This window comes from Diplodia corticola (assembly GCF_001883845.1).
Source record: "Diplodia corticola strain CBS 112549 chromosome Unknown scaffold1, whole genome shotgun sequence".
Lineage (NCBI taxonomy): Eukaryota > Fungi > Ascomycota > Dothideomycetes > Botryosphaeriales > Botryosphaeriaceae > Diplodia > Diplodia corticola.
The window spans coordinates 1,192,456-1,212,884 of NW_017971480.1; the positions used below are offsets into that span (position 1 = coordinate 1,192,456).

A 20,429-nucleotide genomic window follows, 5' to 3' on the forward strand; every position below is an offset into this window, starting at 1 on the left:
TGGGGGCCGAAATAAGCCAGATAGCCTCCAGAACGCCGCAACGTTCCGCTATGTAGGACATTCTTTCCAGTTAGTATATAAAACTAGTGATTCAACACCTAGAATGGTTCAACGGAATTGACAAAAGGGGTTTTATAAGTATCCTATGGACCATTAATCCATTGCAGCCGCCGATGGGATCAAGTAAGCAAGGTGGGGGCCAACACGTGCGGCTGATCACCATCCCGCCACATATTTATTTCTTCACCTCAGCCTTGCGCGCTTACATCTCTAAAAACCGGTCTGAGCAACTCAGACGCCCGGACATGTCTGGCGTGGGCGACATCATTGCCATCGCGGAGCTGGGCTACAAGCTTGCCGCAGCGCTCAAAAGGTACATTGACGAGGTCGAAGCGGCCGAGGACAACATCAAGGCGCTTGTGATCGAGGTGGAACAGGCCTCGAGCCACGTAGGTGGGCTATCGAAACTGCTCGACGAGAACCAGGAGACGGCATTTCTATCCCCCGTCGGCGAGAAGAATTGCAAGCGGCTCGCGGCGGACTTCAAGGCAACCATCTTGACCATTCGCAGCGCTTTGGGAGCACCTAGCGAAAGCGAGACAGACCTGGACAAGATTGTGGAGGGTTTCCTCATCAAGAAGCGGCAAAAGTGGCAGTGGCCGTTGTTGTCCAAGAAGCTTCTGGCTGCCCCGAGAGAGCGTTTGGGAGAATTGAAGCTGGAGCTGCAGCTGTTGATGGTCAGCGCGACTGCCCATAAGCTGTGAGTAATCCGAAGATCCATATATGTGTTGGCTGACAGTTCGTCATGGAAGGTCAAAAATGCCATCATCCGTGGATATTGAGAAGCAACGTGCCGACGCCCGCGCGAAGCTGCGAAGATTGAGGCACACAAAGGAAAAAGCTAGCTCAAAGTACAAGAAAGGGCAAGGAAAGAAGAACGGACGGGCGACGAGGCCACGGTCGCCTTCCCCTGAGATCGATCTTTCAAGCATGTCTTCATCTGATGGCTCCTACCTATCTGATGATGACGAGGAGGAACTGATACGTGAGTATCTCGAGGCGCGAAGGCAGGCTGAGGAGCAGGAATTCAGAGAGTACGACAATTTTCTGAGGGAGAAAGAACGGGAAGAGAGACGCAGAACGGAAAGAGGAAAACAACTTATCGCCCTTGCCGAACAAGTAGAAAGAGATGCCGAAAACGAACGACGGAAACAGGAAGCGAGGAGGGAAGTCGAACGAGAGAACGAAAAGGAGAGGATTACTGAGACAGAAAGGCAAAAGAAAAAGGCAGAGTACGAGACTCGGATACGGGAGGCCATAGTAGGGACTGGCTTGGAAGAAGAAAAGGTCAACGAGGTCATGAGCAAGATTGAGGAGAGCGCAGCATTCGGAGAACAGCTTGATCCACTCACGTTCATTGACACACCAGCAGCTGCCTCCCAGGACCAGACCGCAGGATCCACAACCAGTGAAACCCAGACTGTTTCGACCTCACGGTAAGTGGTTCGTGCTTGCACTCGCCAGCCACCATGTAGCTGATTCCTTTCACAGCCGATCTAGACCACGGAAACGCTTGTTTGGTCGATGGGGCTCAGCAACCGCATCCTTTGTCTCTGATTCCTCGTCAACTGAGGCTCAAAGCACACAGCAGCCAATATTGGAAGCGTGGTCCTTGAAGACCCCCAGGTCTAGAATGCCTCTCCCTGTAACAACACTGTTGGCAATCGTAAAGAAGCAAAACTACAAGTCCGTCTTGAAGAGCTTCGCCTCGCTTCCTCAAGCAGCCAAAGACGAATTCCATGCTTTGATGGAATGCAAAGACGCCGAGCCTCAACCGTTTGCATGGCAGCTGGTAGGGATCCAGATAACAAGACATAGGATTCGGGTAGGGTTGTTGACCTATGCTGAGGAGGCTATGTCCGTGATTGCAATCCTTCAGAGGCAGGACGACTACCCACCACAAGAGCCCACGAGGCCAAAGCTTCCTCAAAGGTCCGGCAGCAATCGTCCGTGGCCTTCGAGTGCAACAAACACCATTCCAACATCGATTTTGAAAAAGAATCCGGATTCACTACCTTCAAGTAAGCCATTGGAGGCTGTAGCTACACCTGAACACCGTGTACGAATCAGCCCCGAAGCCCCAGGTATTTATACGGACCACATTGGATCGCAAGACACCAGCACCGATGCCAACTCTGTAGATACTGAAAGCCAAGCTCACACCATGACTTCTTCGGCACCACGCCCATCTACAGGCAGGCCAAGTGGTCATGCTCCGGTTGCATTCCCCCAGTTACTGTCCGATGCTCGCACCTACAGCGATATTGATTCCAAGCCGGATTTCTTCGATGACGAACAAAGCATTTACAGCCGCCACCGAAGCCGAAGCCGTAGCCGCGATCCAAGGGAAACACCCCGCCAGTCTCGCTCTCCGCAGCTTACTGACGGCTTATACACACGCCGAGATCGCTCGCCATATGGATCATTGCCCATTCGGAGCTCGTCGCGAGACACGTACGCACAGAGCCTGCCTGCATCTCGTGACTACCTGCGGTCCCGGTCACGCTCGCGTCCCCGCAGCACTCAATATGACCCTCTGATACCAAGCATTGCTGAGCGATTAGACTCCATACATGATGATTGGTTTCCCCATGACTTCGATCCGACGGAGAGCAATGGATACGTATCTCCTGCACCGCCACGCAGGCCTTTCATCAGGCGATCAAACACCAACGACTCCTACGACGACAGGAGTAGGTATCATAGCGAAAGAAGACAAAGCCCACGACGCGCGTTCGAGCGAGGCAAGCGGCAAACGTCTCCACGAGGCCGCTCAGGGGCCTACGACGACGACTACTACTACAACGAGTACTTCAGCCCCCGCACGGCCAGCCCTCTGTCAAGGATGACCGGACACGGCCATCTCCTAGCAACTAGCGACAGAGCCCCACCCCTCCGACGACGCTCGCCGCCGCCGCCGCCGCCGCCGCCCCAACGCTCAGACAGCGGGTATTACAACGCCAGAATCTCCGACTTTTACGACTCGCCGCCGACTCGACACGGACCCCAGCGCCGCAGGTCCAACTCCTGGGACATTATGTTCCCTTCGCTACGCGTTTTCTACGGAGACTGGCCGGGAGCCGACTCGAGGTCTCCTCCGTCTCGGAGGTCGACGCTGAGCCCAGACCGCACCAGCAGGGCGCTGGTGCTACACGGGCAACAACTGAATAGCGAAGATCTCGAACGGCTGAAGAAGAAGGCGAAGAAACGTACGGCGGCGGCGGCGGCGGCAGCGGCAGCGGCAGCACGGCGGCGGCGGCGGCGGTCGTCAACGAGGAGGGGCAATCGATCTGAGGAGGAGGAAGACCTCGAAGACGAAGAAGCCGAGGATCGAGAAAGCGGAGACGGATCCGAGACGGACCGGGGATACGAGGGAGGGAGGTATGCAAGGAAGGGCAGGAAAGCCACTGTTGCGGATCCGGAAGACGGCGAGGAGTCGGGGTCGGAAGTGCCGGAGCGGTTTCAGGACTTCTTCAATCCCGACTACAAACCCCCGGCTGCGGAAGCTGTTGTCAATGGGACTTCCGAGAAGCATGTCGAGTGAGTATAGCTTTGTTTTCTGCCATGAGACCTTTTGGAGACGCGTCAACGTAAAGACTCCCTAAACCGAGCTTGCGGAGTGCTAACGGGTTTCTTTAAGAAATTCAGACCGCAATGAAAGGATCGATAGCTCGGTACTGAGCATAACGGAGGAAGCTCTGAATGGCGTTTTCACTTCTGAGCCTCAATCTATGGATAGCTTCAAAGAACAGGCTTAGCACCACAACACACCAGGGTATGGGAGCAGGAGTTGTCTTGGATCTGGTCATTTCATGTCAGCAGGGCTGAATGGATAATCTGCTCGGCGCAAGATATCTTTTTTTATGCACTCTATTCCCACGGCTGCTCCAAACCTGCAGCCTGTAAAATTGCCCACCTGAGGCCATTAATGCCAATCTTGTCGGCTCTCGATGCCCCCTCACCGTCACTCATCCCCTTGTTGGAGCTGACCGTGAGTATCTCCCCCAAAGCCGGCGTTCCCTTCTTCTCCCTCTCTCTCAACTGAAACTCCTTCACGACCGCATCCTGCACGTCCCTCAAATTCGACAGCCCCTTCTGCACCACCCCCATCGAGTTGTCCTTCGCCTTCGGCAACAGCAGCTTGTCGGCCTTGCTCAGCACGACCTGATGCGGCACGCCATTCCGCGCCAGGATATCCAGCACCTGCCGGTCCGACGGCTTCAAGCCGTGCTCGGAGCTCACGAGCACAAACGCCCTGCGCAGCTGCTTCCGCTGCGTCAAGTACTTGACGATCTCGTTGCCCCACTCGGCCCTGCTCCCGAACCCATGCCCGGGCATGTCCACGACCGCCACCGCCCTGCCGGGCCCGATCCACCGCACCTGATCCACGCCCTTGACCCGCCGCCCATGCATGTCCGTCGCGGGCGCCTTGACGCCGCCCTCGGCGCCCTCGCCCACCAGGAACACGTTCATCGTGCGCGTCTTGCCGGGCCGCTTCGACACCTTGGCCGTGCCCTGGTCGGCGTTGTCCTGGGTGCCGAGCGCGCGGCGGCCGAAGAGCACGTTGAGCAGGCTGCTCTTGCCGACGTTGCTGCGGCCCAGGAAGGCCACCTCGGGCGCCGGGCTGTCGGCCGGGAACTTGCGGAACGACTCGCACGTGAAGACGAAGCGGCCGCCGCCGCGGGCGAAGAAGGCGCGCGCCCGCTCCAGCTGCGCGTCCGTCGGTGGGATGGTCGACATGTAGCGGTGCGGCTCGTGCGGGCGCGGGAACGCCGGGTGCACCTGTGCTAGCTGTGTCGCGAGGCTGCTGCCGCCGGTTTTGTGGCGTGGCTTGGGTTGCTTTTCTTGCGTTGTCTCTGGATCCGTGAGGGTTGCTGGTGTTGGCTTTTGCTTCTTTTGCTCCTGCTCTTCTGTCGGCGGATCGCTGTTGAGGTGTGCTGGCTTGCGTTTCTTTTTTGTGTCCTTTTCCCTATTCTGCTTCGCCTCCAACTCTTGCTGGCGGTTTGCCGCGACCTCAATGGTGTGGGCCTCGGCTGCGGCGGCGATATCGTCGGGCGTCAGATAGTCATCGCGAGGAGCCAAGACTCTCCGACGAGGCTGCGAGCGCTGGAGCTGCCTGAGATGCCGTTGGATGAGCAGGGGCTTGACCGGCGGCTCATTCTCGAAGCGGCGGGCTGGGATGCGCGGCGTTGCGATGCGTATGCCGCTGGCACTGTGGCCTGGGAGGATCGGACGGCCAGTGGAGAAGTGGCGTCGCGTGCATCGGAGGCAGGTCAAGGGCGTGTTACCCCATTGCGGCATCTTTCGTAGGCGTCGAGGGCGGGAGAAGCAAGAACGAGGGGGAAGGCGCGGCCAAAAATCACGACATGGTGGAAAAAGTGGTGGTTTCGGAGGAGCGAAGCTTTCGCCGCCCGCTCTCCGCGCAAAATGTCTCTCTCCCGCATTGCACCCTCTAGTTAGACGACCAACCCCCCGCATCACCACTCCCCACCAACGTCAAGGGTCCCTGACTCCAATCGACGCCTCATCAATTCGCATCTACCGACAATGTCCGCAACAACACCCGCCGCCCCGCAGCTCCGCTCCTTCTACCGCCGCCTCCTGCGCGAGCTGCCCGCGCGAGCACCCAAAGTCGCGCCCTCGACCCGCTCCTCGCAGCCCATCCTGTCCAACCCGTCGCCCCTCCAGCACCACATCCGCACGCAGCTCGCGGCGCCGTCTGCCGCGTCGGCGCGCGCCCCCAGCCTCGAGGAGACGGAGCAGTTCGTGCAGTACGTCAAGGCCCAGCGCATGTACATCACGTTGCTCGAACGCTACAACCCGGGCATGAACATGGACGAGGAGGAGCGCGTGCGCTTGACCGCAAGAAGGGTCGGCATGGATCTGCCAGTCGAGGCCGACGTGCCCGGGAAGAAGAACTAGGGGACGGGGAAGAAAAAGAAACCAAACAGTAATAATTGTGGGTAATGTTGGTGGCGGCAGGAAAAGCAACAGGGACAGATATGGCTGAGGATGACGGAGAACGTCATCTCCAAAGACGGCCCTTTTTGAAACCTGCATGCGCGTCTGGGGGACACGAGAGAGAAAAAAGCAACTGAAGCGGAAATGGCGATCGTGGGAAGAAAACCCGAGCGGTGGCAATGAGTGTCGGCGAGACTGTTGACGTCAGATCTGCGGCCGAACAGGCTGGAAGGGGCTGGAGAAGCAAGTTGGAATTGCCATGGAGGAGATGGACATCAGCATATGACGCTGGGAGTTCAAAATATTGGCATCTGAACAGAATTGGGCGTTAAGAGACAATCAAGTGTGTGGGTTGCCAAGTCCATGCGCCAATGGTGGAGCCAATGGTGGGTTCCACACGGGCTTGGAGGCATGTCAGGTTTTAAACGTTGTAAGAATAGAAACACCATCATCTATGAACACATGATCAATGTTGCTGTTCAATAACCATGGCTATGAGGCTCGTGCCCAATGCTACCAATACGATGCGCGCTATCTTGTGTAAGGTTGCTGGCCCCATGAGCCTGAAAAAGCCCCTTTAACACATGCAGACTCCCTCAACATCGTCCGCGATATCCAGTCAACCTAGCCCAACCCAAGACTCATGGAGACTCCATCTCCTGGCGGAATGTAACAAGGCATATTCTTCCTTGAAATCCTGTTCAAGACAAAACTAACAACGAAAAATCTTTGAAGTGCCAAGTCTCCACGTCTGAATCGGCCAGCCTGAATAGCACGAAGGTTAGCTTTGTGCTTTTCTCAGTGGAATGTTGTGAAAGAAGGAGGAAGGGTAAATTTCAGTCCAAAAAGCCTTTGTCAGAAGGCAATCTCATCAATGCATAAGCTATGTCGACCGTCGTGAGAAAAAAAGGATCATCATTTAATTGTGCTGTGCAATGTGCAAAATGACAAAAGGAACTTACAAAGACTGCTGGGACCAGCGAGCCTGGGGATAAAATCCAGGATGAGGTTATGGCAGCAAGCCGACAGAGCAGTTGGAACCTGAGAGGCATTAGTATGAGCACAGTTGCCTACACATGCATTCTTGGAGTGTTTAAAACAATTCAGACAAGACAGTCTCGTCGTCGCAGCCGGTCAAGGCGCTTGGACATATGCTTGTCAATTTGTAAAGTCGTTTCATCATGAAAGTAATATAGGAAGGACAGCGGGAAAGCTTACCATGAACTCAAATGTCGAATGTGGGATGCTGCTTAAACACTTCATCGACAGGTGGTTGGATACTAGATGCAACGTTAGAAGACGCCCCGCGGATAGCATTCAAGCTTGATTAAAAAACGATGGGATCAGATAGGCATGAATGGTATTTAAAAAAAAGGTTGTCTGCATGGGAAACCCCAATAAGACTCGTCATCTAGGTGTTCATCACGAAAATTAGGCTGCAAAGAAAATTTTTGTGGACTTACCCAAATCATGACGTATCATGCGGTAGCTGCAGCTGCAGAGCTGACGACCTAGCCACAGGCAGTCGACCAGAGCATAGCTAGATGTTCTCATCATGCACCTGAGTCCGTCTCAGTACAGGTTTCCAGAATGTGTTGAGATGCCGAAGCATTATTCGCCAGATCAGTGGGCGAGGTTTTCTAGGCCTGCCGCAATGTGGCATTTCCGTCATGCTTGTCGGAGCCCAGTGCCAATCATCATGTAAGGTGGAAGGGATCATGAAGTCGAAATCGCGTACCGTCATGGTCATAGAGAAGCCGGCTTCTGTGTGGACTGTCAGCTACTACTCTACAGCAAGATTCTTGTAAAACATGTGTATTGAGAGCAGGATCAGAAAACAGCCAATTTGTATCTTCAGCGGCGCAAGGCCTCAGCCGGTAATTTCCAGCGTATAAAGTATACGTTGATCATCTTGTGCATGTAGGAGTGTGTGTGAAAGTGCGTGAGACATACGGTTGAGGCTGAAGGGCCGTTGGCCTTCAGGTCGCGATACGCGAAGTTTTTGAAAAACTGTTTCCAGGTTAGCAACAGCCCCAAAACCGTGCAAAACCAATTGTGCTGAATGCAAGGTTTCTCAGACTGACGTGCAAGCAAGTGCGAGTTTCATTTCTCGTTAGAGATCAAAGACTCTAGTTTGTAATGCGGTTTGCCAATTCATCAGAGAAACGGGAGGGGGAGTGGTTTTTGCTCACCTTGAACACGCGACTGACGCGCGTTGTGCTTCATGAACCAGGCATGGCAGAGTGCGCAGCATGAGTGCCTGCGATGCTGGGCATGGTGGCGCGTTGGTGGACGCGTTGTGGAGGACGTCGAGGAGATTTTCTCGGCGGATGAAGATTTGTAGGGTCCGGATTATCGCTTAACACCGGGCCGGGCGGCAGTGGCAGCCTCTAGGAGCTGCACGTGACCTGCCCAGCCGCGGAGGAAGCTACGGCTGGCCGGCGCAACACCAAGATCATCACCGCCAATCATTCACGATGCTTTCCTGAGTGGGAAAGGCCAGTGCCCCATGCCCGAGATTCCTGCGGATACAGCTCCGCGCAGCCCGTGTTCGCACAGCCCGCGCCTTCCACGGCTCGGTGCGTTCGCCGATCGAACAATAGGCAGTATGACACGCGACTCGATGGCGCTCCGCATGCGTCGGCCGGGAGTCTTTGATGTGTCAAATTTCCGGGAGAGGCGTTCGGCAGGTGGTGGAGAGGCGCGCCCCTGGAGGGTGTTGGTATCTTTAACCCGAGTGTGCGACTGCGCGGCTATCTCTTCTTCCGAGGAAATTGACCATTCCATGGCAGCCACGGCAATTTTCCACCTCTCGTGAAGCTTGGCTGCATGTGCTGCTGAGGCGTTGAAGCCGGGCTCCTGTGCTGCCCGATAGTGTTGCGGGAGAAGTCGGGCGGCGCGGGGCATGTGTGAGCTCCAGGCGGGAGCAACCCCGCCCCCGACATGCCCCTCATCCGTGGGTGGGCGCGTTCCAGCGTCATACCTGCCGCCGGCCTCGTCGCAAGTGCGCGAGGATGCTTTAAAAGCGCAGCGGCTCTGCACGCAATCTGCGATGGCAAAGTTGCGCCTCCATCCGGATCTGCCTGGCAAGTGACGACGCCGTGAGCGAACTGACATCAATTGAGGATCCCTTGGTCCACATCGTGCCGAGGGCTGGCAGTCATCCAACCACAAGTCCCCAGCTCTAGACCGTGCTCCCTCCGCGTGCCCGACCCCAGCTGTACCCACTCAATTACTTCATAAGCACAGTTGCTGCTGCGAGCTCCTGGCTCCTACTTGAGAGCTTTCCTCCCGCTGCATGCCCCTCTTCTCCAACCTACTGTCCTGATACCCCAGATTCATCCGCCTTCCCATCAAACCCCCCTCACCATGTCTGCTGTCAACAATGGCGAGGCCGGCGCTGTCGGCCAGGAGAAGATCAACACCGACATCATCACCCTGACGAGATTCCTCACCGAAGAGCAATTCAAGGTCAAGGAGGCAACCGGTGACTTCACGTAAGTGCTCCTCTGGCGGTTTCCTTGCGCGACCTGCGCTAACGGTGTTGCGCCCCCAGTCTGCTGTGCCACGCCCTGCAATTCGCATTCAAAAGTATTTCGTACTACATCCGCCGCGCATCCCTGATCAACGTAAGTCAAAGGAGGCTGTAACGCAGCGGACCTGGAAGCCCAGCTGACCGCGCCCAGCTCTCCGGCCTGGCGGGATCTTCGAACTCGACCGGCGATGACCAGAAGAAGCTTGACGTCATTGGCAACGACATCTTCATTGCCGCCATGAAGAGCAGCGGCAAGGTCAGGATATTGGTGTCGGAGGAAGAGGAGGAGGCCATCGCATTTGATGAGTACCCCGATGCGCGGTACGCCGTCGCATGCGATCCCATCGACGGCTCCTCCAACCTGGATGCGGGAGTCTCGGTCGGAACGATTTTCGGCATTTTCAAGCTGCCTGAGGGCGCAAAGGGCACAAAGAACGACCTTCTTCAGGCGGGCACGGAGATGGTCGCCAGCGGTTTCACCATGTATGGCGCCTCGGCGCAGCTGGTCATGACCATGAAGGGCGGCAGCGTCAATGGCTTCACGCTGGACTCGTCTCTTGGCGAGTTCATCCTCACGCACCCCAACATGAGGATCCCGAAGAGTCGTTCCATCTACTCGGTCAACGAGGGTAACATGCTGTACTGGGAGGAGCCGACAAAGGAGTACATCAACATGCTCAAGTTCCCCCCGGATGGCGGCAAGCCGTACAGCGCAAGATACATCGGTTCCATGGTCGCCGATGCCTACAGAACACTGCTGTACGGGGGCATCTTCGCATACCCGGCCGACAAGAAGACCACCAAGGGCAAGCTGAGGATTCTGTACGAGTGCGGCCCGATGGCCATGGTGTTTGAGAACGGTAAGTCTGCGCACGTCCGGGCGAGAGGAGACAGTCACTGACGAGCAACAGCGGGCGGGCAGGCGGTGAACAGCAGGATGGAGCGGATGCTGGAGGTGCTGCCGGAGCACATCCACGACCGGTCGGGCATCTTCCTCGGCAGTTACGACGAGGTGCAGAAGGTGATTGACGTGCACGCGAAGCACAAGAAATAGATTAAGGCGACGATGGGATGATTTTCTGTATATAATTAGTGCAGTAGTCTCTGGGAGCAATACCACACCTTATCTTGACCTGCACTTTTAGGCTCTGGCCCGCCCTCTGCCCCACACAGGACTGGGCAGCGCTCCACCACTCCGCCCAGCAGAGCAGCGCGCGCCGTGACACAGCAAGGTTGGGGAGTCTGGCGACCGCCTTACTGGCCGCCTATTTTTGGCAGTCACGTTTAGCGCCCGGGCGAGTTTGCAGCGCGCATGCAGCGTTGCCCAGCGAACGTATACCACGTTTCGACGCAGCGGCGCTGAGGGCTGCCAGACGATACATAAACCGGGCGGGCAGCTGCGTGCTTTTGCTGCTCAGCCTGCTCAGCCTGCTCAGCCTGCTCAGCCTGCGCTGTGTCGCCGCATCGCGGCTCTTTGCGCGCGCAGCAGCCCCCAAAGCTTGACCGGGTGACACGGCGAGGGTCCTGAATTTAAGCGCCCGGCCTTGTGCCCCCTCCCGCGTCGTCGCGCTCTGCCCGCCGTCGGCCGCCCTCATTCGCCCGTGCCCCTGCCTCGCGCGGTTGCTTCTGCACAGTCAATCGCCCCATCGGTGCTAGGCCCCAGCGACGCCCTCGCCGACGCCGCCATGCGCATCGCTCGTCCCGTCCGAGCGCCCTCTCTTCTCAGCGTGCATCTCGGCGCCCAGGGCGAATGAACGACTCGCGCCGCTGCGAAAATCACGTTAGGGACGATCTTCACGCCGCGCTGCTTCTTCACGCCGCCATGCACAAGCACTCGTCGTCCTCCCGCCCGCGCGTGGTCTGACTCGGCGCCATCCTTATGTTCAGCGGCTTGCAGCTGGTGCTTCCTCCCGCGCCGCCTCTCGCCCTGCGCTCCATCCATTCGTCGCAGGCTCGCAATAGCCGCCGCGTCGGTGCCCGTCCTGAGACACTGAGCTGCCTCCCAGCTTGCCCTGCTTGCCCTGCTTGCCCTGCGCGACCCCAGCTTCCAGGCACCTCGCGTCCGAGCTAATGCGCGCTGCTGGCTATCAAGAGCAAGGCTCCGTCGCGCCACTATGGCCTCGTACGCTCAGGTCCCTCCTCCTCCTGGGCCCCCGCCACCGCAGGTAGCTGGCCCGCCCGCAGTTTCTGCGACACCTCAGGCACGGCCGCTTGTGTCGAGCCCTCCCCGGCGCATGGTCGTACAACCTCCGGCAATATCAACGTCCTTGCACCATAACAATAACACCGTCGGCACGCCCTATCTGCAGACTCCCGCCTCTGCTGCGTCGCCGCCCTCCGCCCTACCTTTTCCCCCATATGCCGCTTCCTCCAACCCTTCGTCACAGCCATCGACTGCCCCGACGAGTGCCACCATAGTATCTAGCCCAATGGCGTTCCGCGGCCCGTCCTCTGCAGTGGTGTCCTCGTACAATCCGCAGGAATGGGGGAGGCAAACCCCCCGTGCTAGCGGCCAGTTCATGGCCCATGCTGCTTCCTCGCCGAGCGGCCTGCTGAGAGGGAGCACCAGAGACGCGACGGGCATGGAGGGTAATTACTTTCACTTGTTTCTTAGCTATCTAATTGTTTTCTCCTAACATTCAACCGGTCCGGAGGAGATTTCCTTATATTGTTGTTGCATCTTGGTCGTCAAGAAAGTCACTAAGATTTCTCCGACAGCGAACATGCCCTCTCCGCCGCCTCCATACTCCCCAAATCCTGGGCAACAAAGCATGTCTGCTGCCATGGGAGCCTCGCCGTCGCTCTCGAGCGGTCCGTTTGCTACGCCGCAAAATACTAGCTCTCCACGCATCGGCGTCCTCAACCAAAGCCCGTCTGGGAGTACAACATCGCCTTTGGGACAACCATCTTTCCCCCCACCACCACCCACCAGTACACGCGATCGGTCTAGCTCCCGAAACCGGGACAAGCGCTCCGTCTTCGGCCTTTCGGCTCTAACCGGCAGAAGCAGGGGCATGGGCGGCGCGGAGCAGTCCCGCAGTGCAATTGATTCATTGAGACTGCAGACGACCGAAGCACTGGCCAGGACACCAGGCCCAACACAGACACACTTTCAGATGCCAATCGCAGGTCCCAGCCAAACACCGTAAGTTGCAAATCCACATCGATCATTGGCACTCGCATTGACTTGGCTGTCAGTTCAACACCCCAGCGCCAAGCCCAGTGGACCCCTGAGGTTGCTCAACGCCCCCCTGCATCGAGACGGGCTGCCTCTACCGGTGGCATTGGCATGTCACTTCGCGATGAAGGTTCAAGCACTCCTTCGCGAACCGCGGCTTGGGAGCCCGGTATGCCGCTACCTCCGCCTCCACCAGGCCCACCGCCTAGTGGCTCGCGATCACAGAGCATGAATCGAACATCCGAGCTCTCGTCACGGTCGGCATCCAATTCACTAGCTACACCTGCACCCCGCAGGGCAGCAGGATTTGGTAGCACGCTCGGCCCTATTCCGCCAACACCTGCCGATTGGCGTGAAGAAGACGCACGAAACAGATCAAAGTCACCCTGGGGAAGAGCACTGCGCCTCACGACGCAGGATCCACATGGTCAAGGGTCTTTGAATGGCAGTGATGATGCACCTGGACCGTCGGAGCCGCAGACGGCACATCCATCCTCATCGGCTTCAAATGCTGGGCTTTCCAGAGCACCCGCGCGCAGAGATCCCAGCGCACGGGGCATTCGAGAACGGCGAAGCGAAAGCCGTGCTGCCAAAGAGAAGATCACCGAGACACAAAGTGCTGTTGAGCCAAGCAATAATCCATGGGCACGTGACATGGAAGCTGCTCAGCGGCCCAAAAACCTTATTCTTACTGCCGATTCAGGCTCCATCAGCCAAAGGCGCAAGAACACACCCCGAAGCGGAAGCGGCTTTTCCTCGCCCTCAAGCGGACAGCCAAGCGCCAGGGATAACAAGTCATTTGGAGACATGCAAGCGGATTCCAGTAACTCCACGCCTCGGCAGATGGTCATGTCCCCCGAATCTTTTGCGCCAACACCACCTTTCAGTCCGGGTGGGGAGGGCTATGGTGAGAAAATCTCGCGTTTCAGACCGTCACCAGGATCCCACGCAAAGACCTTGCCGACACCACCGCCGCACTCTGCGGGTATGCCATCCAGCATCTCCACGACTTCTTCGGGGAGCGAGCGACCCCTCTCCCATATTCTACATACGCCTCTAGATAACGTCCCAATGGTCCAACCACTTCACCCCTCTCGTCCTTCGTCTTCATCAAGCGCCGCGGCGGGTAAAACAAGGCTACCAACGGACCAGGAACTCTTTGCACAGGCCTCGATTGACCGGCACCGCGAATTTATTCAGCGTGAAAGTGCTGCTGTAACGGACCAAGAGCGCCTTGAGCTCTTCGCTGATTTCATAGTCCACGAGTCCCGCCTGCGTCGGGATCGTTATTCTTCGGCCTTCGAGGCTATGGCTAGCGATATCCTGGACTTGACACGGGACATGTGGCGAAGCTACACGAGTACCTCGGCCGGCAGGCGCTCGGGAACGCCCAATAAGATGGACTCCACCCCAGTATCTCAACACGAAAGGCAGGACTCTATATCATCTGTAGAGAGCTTTGCCAACCCTAGTCCTGCTATCTCCTCGGCTACCTTTAGTCCCAGGGGAGCTTCAGAGTCGCCACTCAGCAGTGCATCCAGCCATGGTACACCTGGCCGAACACGCGGGGACAGCAATTCGTGGCAGCCCTGCCTCTCGCCGATTCCTAGCATGGCTGTAAGCACGGTTCCAGACGAAGAGGACTCGCGCGGTCGGTCTGCTAGCCGCTGGTGGGAGGGAAGTGCGAATGGTTCTCAGGGCCACGGCAAAAAAATCGAACGCTCAAAGCGGGAATCCAAGTACATGGGCGTGCAACTTACCGAGGCGCAAGAATACATGCAGTGGGAGAATGACAACTATTCCGGAGCAGGCACCCCTGGGCCCAGCGAGACGACCCCCGTCGGGATCTATGGGCCGAATGACTACCCGCCCGAGAAAGTGGGCTGGCATGAACAGGACATGGGTGGGCAAATACCTCCCCCACCCCCGCTTGGGTATTGGACTCATTCTGCACCCGCAACACCGGATCCGTTCAAGTTGGATGTTTCAAGGCTTGTGACTCTACCCCCACCCTACCCGCGACACCACCCAGCAGTGAACAACAGTCATCCGGATCTGGGATCCATTAGAGCAAATCTGCGTGGACTGCTGGATCCTGAAGACACGAACGCCATCAGGGAAAACTACCAAGCTCGAAGCGATGCGCTAAGGGAAAAGGGCACGAAGGGCGAGAGGAGCCGTCGCGCTGAGCTCAGGGCTGAAATCCAAGACAAAATTGTGAAGGGTGAAATGTCCTTTGGGGAGGCAGCGCAGGCCGAGGCCGAGTTCGACTCAACCGAGGCGCAGATCACGCAAAGACGGATCCAACAAGACTTTGACATGTTCCAAAAGGATGTCATGACTCCTTTGCACGCCCTCCTCTCGGAGCGTATTCGGAAAGCTACGGCCTCGATTGAGCAATTGAAGACTGGTTTGCTACACGAGGCCCAGGCAACGAGCCCGAATCAGACGCAGGAGGAAGGGGACGAGCAGCCCGAGCTTCTCGAAAAACTCACTCTCTTCAAATGGCTATTTGAGGCTCGCGAACAGCTGTACAAAGAGCTTTTGGAACTTGAGGCTCAGCGGAACAACCTCTACAAGACGCTTGTCGTGACTCCTTACGCTGCCGCAAAGAACAAAAACAAGGTCCGCGAGGCCGAAGACTTCTTTGCCAGGGATGCCCATGAGCGTAAGGTTGCGCATGAGAAACAAGCACTGAAGCGCTTTGAGGACTTCCACGCAACTGTCGAGGACAATGTCACACGCGGAGTCGAAGACCAGCTCTCAGCGTTCTGGGACATCGGGCCGGGTCTTTGGGACATTGTCCAGAAGATCCCCGAGACGCTGACGGACCATTTCCAGATCTTGATTCCGCCAATGGAGTACGAAGAGAATCCCAGTTACCACGAGCACCCATTGCAATACCTGTACACACTGCTCTCGCACGCGCAAAAGTCGGCATACCAGTTCATCGAGAGCCAGACAAACCTGCTATGTCTGCTTCACGAGGTCAAGACGGGCGTCATGTCGGCGAACACAAAGCTGTTGGGCACGCAGCGAGTGCTGGAGGGTGAAGATAGGCAGGCTGTAGATGAGGAAATGAGCATGATCAGCCGCGACGAGGAGCAGCGGCTGACGGAGGACCTCAAAGACAAAGTCAACCTGGTGGAGGAGCAGTGGCGAGAGGCTCTGGGGAAAGGCATAGAGGACTGCATGGACCGAGTGCAAGTCTTCTTGCTGGAGGGGGGCGGCTGGGACGAAAGTTTGCAAGACTAGGAGGCCGCCGGGAACGACCGCGATGAAATACCCCTTTGTGTAATCTGTTCTTTTATTTGCAAGCAGTCTAGGGAACGAATGGAGGCTCGTCTGTCGCTGTGAGGACGGGCGTAAGCGTGCAACCTCGGGCGCCACAGCCTCGGGCGCCACAGCCGCCGCGCCACGGCACCCTGCAGGCATAAGCGGGCGTGCGACCTGTCTGAGTGCTTGCGCGTCCTGGATCACAGTGGTGGGAGGCGCTGGCCTGGCTGTGTGTGCGATGCGTATGTGATGAAAGGTGCTGTCCTGCTATGCGCGTGCTCGTGCGTTGGCTGCCGTCTTTGTGCGCGCTCGCGCTCGCGTGCGCTGGCCGCTGGCCGCTGGCTTCTGGAAGGCCATCGAAACGACTACGGCTCGACAGAGTGAGCGAGCGGCCACACACAGAGGACAGGCGGCGGCAGGGGCATTGATAATCATAGCAGGCGACCTGCGGGCGCGTGGTGGGCGCGAGGTCGCAGCCTGAGGCAACGGGCGGCCGTTGTGCGCCAAGGTGCGTCCCTGCCGAATCGGGTGAGGCGGCTTGGCACAAAATTATTTCATAGCCTCTGGCTTTTGTCCCGCAACAAAGCTCTCGCTCACAAAACCCACACACGCCCACGCAACTGCCCGAGCGAGCCTCTCTTTGAGTCTCTGTCTCCCTTCTGCCCACTTCCCTTCAGAAAAAATTCTCCTCACAGAAAAAAAAGTTAAAAACCCACAAAAAACCCGCGGCGAAGCCTACTCTTCCTGACGCGACTTGCCCACCTCAACCGCACAGTCGCCCAGCCCGCTGCTTCACCGCAAAGCCCCTCCCCGCCAGATCCCATCGCCCGGAGCATTTCCCTGCTTTCCGAGCGACGCCCTGTCCTAGCCGACCCGCGACACCCGCAAATCCTCAATACCCATTCCCCGCTTCTTCGTTGGTGAGCATCCATGGCGAAAGAGCCACCTTAGCGCGTGCTGTCCACGAGAATCCTCGTGCGCCGCGTCCAGACCCCTCTAGCCTGCTAACCCGCGCGCAGACCGCCAGCAACATGTCCGCCGAGGTTGCCAACTCCACTGCTCCTGGCGCTGATGCCAACCCGGCCTCGCCCATCGCCGGCGATGCGAACGGTACCGCCAACGCTGCAGGTGCTACCGAGGCCCCTACGCCTACCTCCGCCGCTCCTTCCGCGCACCAGAACTCCGCCTCGCTCTATGTCGGCGAGCTCGACCCCTCCGTCACCGAGGCCATGCTGTTCGAGCTTTTCTCCTCGATCGGCCAGGTCGCCTCCATCCGTGTTTGCCGTGACGCCGTCACCCGCCGCTCGCTCGGTTACGCCTACGTCAACTACAACAGCTCCGAGGACGGCGAGAAGGCCCTGGAGGAGCTGAACTACACCCTGATCAAGGGCAAGCCTTGCCGTATCATGTGGTCGCAGCGTGACCCCGCTCTCCGCAAGACTGGCCAGGGCAACGTCTTCATCAAGAACCTGGACTCGGCGATTGACAACAAGGCTCTGCACGACACGTTTGCCGCCTTCGGCAACATTCTCAGCTGCAAGGTCGCTCAGGACGAGCACGGCAATTCCAAGGGCTACGGCTTCGTTCACTACGAGACCGCCGAGGCTGCAAACAACGCCATCAAGGCCGTCAACGGCATGTTGCTGAACGAGAAGAAGGTTTTCGTCGGCCACCACATTCCCAAGAAGGACCGTATGAGCAAGTTCGAGGAGATGAAGGCCAACTTCACCAACGTCTACGTCAAGAACATCGACCTGGACGTTACCGATGATGAGTTCCGCGAGCTCTTCGAGAAGTTCGGCCAGATCACCTCTGCTTCGCTTGCTCACGACGGCGAGACCGGCAAGAGCCGCGGCTTCGGTTTCGTCAACTATGTCAAGCACGAGAGCGCCTCCAAGGCTGTGGACGAGCTCCACGACAATGATTGGAGGGGCCAGAAGCTGTACGTCGGCCGTGCGCAGAAGAAGCACGAGCGCGAGGAGGAGCTGCGCAAGCAGTACGAGGCTGCTCGCGCTGAGAAGCAGTCCAAGTACCAGGGCGTCAACCTGTACGTCAAGAACCTCCAGGACGACATTGATGACGAGAAGCTCCGTGACATGTTCGCTCCTTTCGGCACCATCACCTCCGCAAAGGTTATGCGTGATACCCAGCCCGTTGGTCGCTCCGGCAGCGAGTCTCCTAAGAAGGAGGAAGAGGAGGAGAAGCCCGAGGAGGAGAAGCCCGAAGAGAAGGAGGGCTCCGGCGACGAGAAGGATGGCGTTGACAAGCTCACCAAGGAGATGGACAAGGTCACCATCAAGGGTGAGCAGAAGATTCTGGGCAAGAGCAAGGGCTTCGGTTTCGTTTGCTTCAGCAACCCCGATGAGGCCACCAAGGCTGTCACCGAGATGAACCAGAAGATGATGGGCGGCAAGCCGCTCTACGTTGCCCTGGCCCAGCGCAAGGATGTCCGCAAGAGCCAGCTCGAGGCGACGATCCAGGCCCGCAACCAGATTCGCATGCAGCAGGCCGCTGCCGCCGCCGGCATGCCCGCCCAGCAGTTTGTCCAGCCCCAGATGTTCTTCGGTCCTGGCCAGCAGCCCTTCATGGGCGGCCGTGGCCAGATGCCCTTCCCCCAGGGTATGCAGCCTGGTGGCCGTGGCGCCGGCTTCCCTCAGGGCCTGCCCATGCAGGGCGGTCGCGGCGGCCCCAACGCCCAGCAGATGCCCCCTATGGGCATGCCCTACCCTGGCGCTATTCCTCCGGGTGGCATGCCTCCCCAGTTCAACCCCGCTTACGCTCAGATGCTTGCTGCTCAGCAGGCTGCTATGGGCGGTCGTGGTGCTAGCCGTGGTCCTATGCCTGGCGTGCCCCTTCCCAGCATGCCCCAGATGGGCGGTCAGATCCCTGGAAACAGCCGTGGTGGCCCTAACAACCGTGGTGGCAACCGCAGCCAGCCTGGCTTCCCTGGCGGTCGTCCTGCTCCCGGTCAGACCCCTACTCCTGGTGAGGGTGTCGACATGTCTGCTCTCCAGGCTGCTCCTGCTCCTCAGCAGAAGCAGATGCTTGGCGAGGCCCTCTACCCCAAGATCCACGCCATGCAGCCCGAGCTTGCTGGCAAGATCACTGGTATGCTCCTGGAGATGGAGAACCCTGAGCTTATCAACTTGTATGTTCCCTCCCTGATATATCCCCAAGCTGAAAGCCCGTAAGATGACTAATTAGCCTCTTTAGGACTTCCGATGAGAACGCTCTCCGTGCCAAGGTCGAAGAAGCTATGGGTGTCTACCAGGAGTACATCAACAGCAAGGGCGATGGTCAGGACGAGAACGCGGCCCCTAAGGAGGCCACCAAGGAAGGCGAGGCCTCTGAGAACAAGGCTTAAGCGTCTTTTCCGCGGATGTCTTCGGCGCTTTCTCTAGCCCTTCAACTTCTCGATCTTAGGTCCGCAAATGGCGTATCAGGCGTTGTCGCTGCTCCAGGGTTCACGCTTGGTGGTGCTCAAAAGTTAGGGTCTGTTTTCTTCGCGGCTCATCGGTCTGGCCACTCCGAGGCCATCGTTCATATGGCGGTTCAGTGGAACGGCTTCGCCGGCAATTGAGTCTACCTTCGCTTTCTGTTTTTTTTTATTCTGGACGCCCCCGAATACCCCCTTTATGGTTTCTTCCGAACATCGATAGGAGCCATTCTCAGCCCCGTTGATTCCCCGTTTTCTTCTTTGCGCCACCAGTTTCGACACGTTCACGAACATGTATTATGAGACGGTTTGGTGGTTGCTGCCTTTTTCACTTGGATTTACTGCCCAGATGTCCCTTTATTTGAACAGCGGGGAGACGCGAATTCTCTCTTCTCTGGCCGAAGGACACTGGCTCGGTATCGTGGAAAGGGCAACAGCTTACCGAACCCTTGCAGCGGGGCAGCCTCAGGTGCTCGTCAGGGACTGTTCCCTTGGGGCATGGCGGGTTCGTTTCTCTCACGGGTGGCCGTAGATGTGCTTCTTTTCTTCCTTGGGGGCTTTTCTTTTTTTGTTTCATGACGACGGAATGCGGATGGGTTCTGGGTTAATATGGGGACGAGGCTCCTGGGTGGGTGAATCAGCTGGATCAAGCTCCGTATTTTTCTCGTCGGCCTGCATGAGAGGAAAGAGGGATCCACCCAGGAAACGATTACGATGACGATAGTGGTTTCGTCCACAGTGGGATGGCAGGCAAAAAGTTTGGTACGAAGGATGTGTGTTTCGATAGGCTGGATGAGAGTAGGATAGGGATAGCTTGCTTTCTCCTTTGCTCTTCCTGGGCCTTTTTCCTCTTTTACCTCTATCTTTTAACCAGATCTGCTCAAGCGCAGATGGATATGAGCGTGGTTATGAATAGATGAATCATTTCACAATCTTCTGCCTCTTGAATACGTGGTCGAAACACAAGCACTTCTCACTTGTCA

The 20,429-nt window shown here is 57.6% G+C and overlaps 6 protein-coding genes across 6 annotated transcripts; 5 read left to right on the top strand and 1 right to left on the bottom strand.

Moving 5' to 3' along the window:
* Nucleotides 1–173: 173 nt before the first annotated feature.
* On the top strand, nt 174–3,818 carry BKCO1_1000374 (pre-mrna-splicing factor cwf21; the record flags this gene model as incomplete). Its single annotated transcript, XM_020269764.1, has 4 exons — nt 174–760; nt 813–1,496; nt 1,552–3,600; nt 3,701–3,818. The coding sequence occupies 4 exons, from the start codon at nt 174–176 to the stop codon at nt 3,816–3,818; spliced, it is 3,438 nt and encodes a 1,145-aa protein (XP_020135362.1).
* A 112-nt stretch (nt 3,819–3,930) lies between these two features.
* On the bottom strand, nt 3,931–5,361 carry BKCO1_1000375 (gtp binding protein; the record flags this gene model as incomplete). Its single annotated transcript, XM_020269765.1, has 1 exon — nt 3,931–5,361. The coding sequence occupies one exon, from the start codon at nt 5,359–5,361 to the stop codon at nt 3,931–3,933; it is 1,431 nt and encodes a 476-aa protein (XP_020135363.1).
* A 246-nt stretch (nt 5,362–5,607) lies between these two features.
* Nucleotides 5,608–5,982, top strand: BKCO1_1000376 (ras guanyl-nucleotide exchange factor; the record flags this gene model as incomplete). Its single annotated transcript, XM_020269766.1, has 1 exon — nt 5,608–5,982. One exon carries the CDS (start codon nt 5,608–5,610, stop codon nt 5,980–5,982), a length of 375 nt encoding a protein of 124 aa, XP_020135364.1.
* Nucleotides 5,983–9,390: 3,408 nt separating this feature from the next.
* Nucleotides 9,391–10,610, top strand: BKCO1_1000377 (fructose-bisphosphatase; the record flags this gene model as incomplete). Its single annotated transcript, XM_020269767.1, has 4 exons — nt 9,391–9,518; nt 9,578–9,650; nt 9,708–10,416; nt 10,468–10,610. The coding sequence occupies 4 exons, from the start codon at nt 9,391–9,393 to the stop codon at nt 10,608–10,610; spliced, it is 1,053 nt and encodes a 350-aa protein (XP_020135365.1).
* A 1,669-nt stretch (nt 10,611–12,279) lies between these two features.
* BKCO1_1000378 (protein lifeguard 2) lies at nt 12,280–15,989 on the top strand (the record flags this gene model as incomplete). The annotated part of the gene is made up of 2 exons (XM_020269768.1): nt 12,280–12,701; nt 12,755–15,989. 2 exons carry the CDS (start codon nt 12,280–12,282, stop codon nt 15,987–15,989), a joined length of 3,657 nt encoding a protein of 1,218 aa, XP_020135356.1.
* Nucleotides 15,990–17,041: 1,052 nt separating this feature from the next.
* On the top strand, nt 17,042–19,374 carry BKCO1_1000379 (polyadenylate-binding protein; the record flags this gene model as incomplete). Its single annotated transcript, XM_020269769.1, has 2 exons — nt 17,042–19,158; nt 19,224–19,374. 2 exons carry the CDS (start codon nt 17,042–17,044, stop codon nt 19,372–19,374), a joined length of 2,268 nt encoding a protein of 755 aa, XP_020135357.1.
* Nucleotides 19,375–20,429: the final 1,055 nt, after the last annotated feature.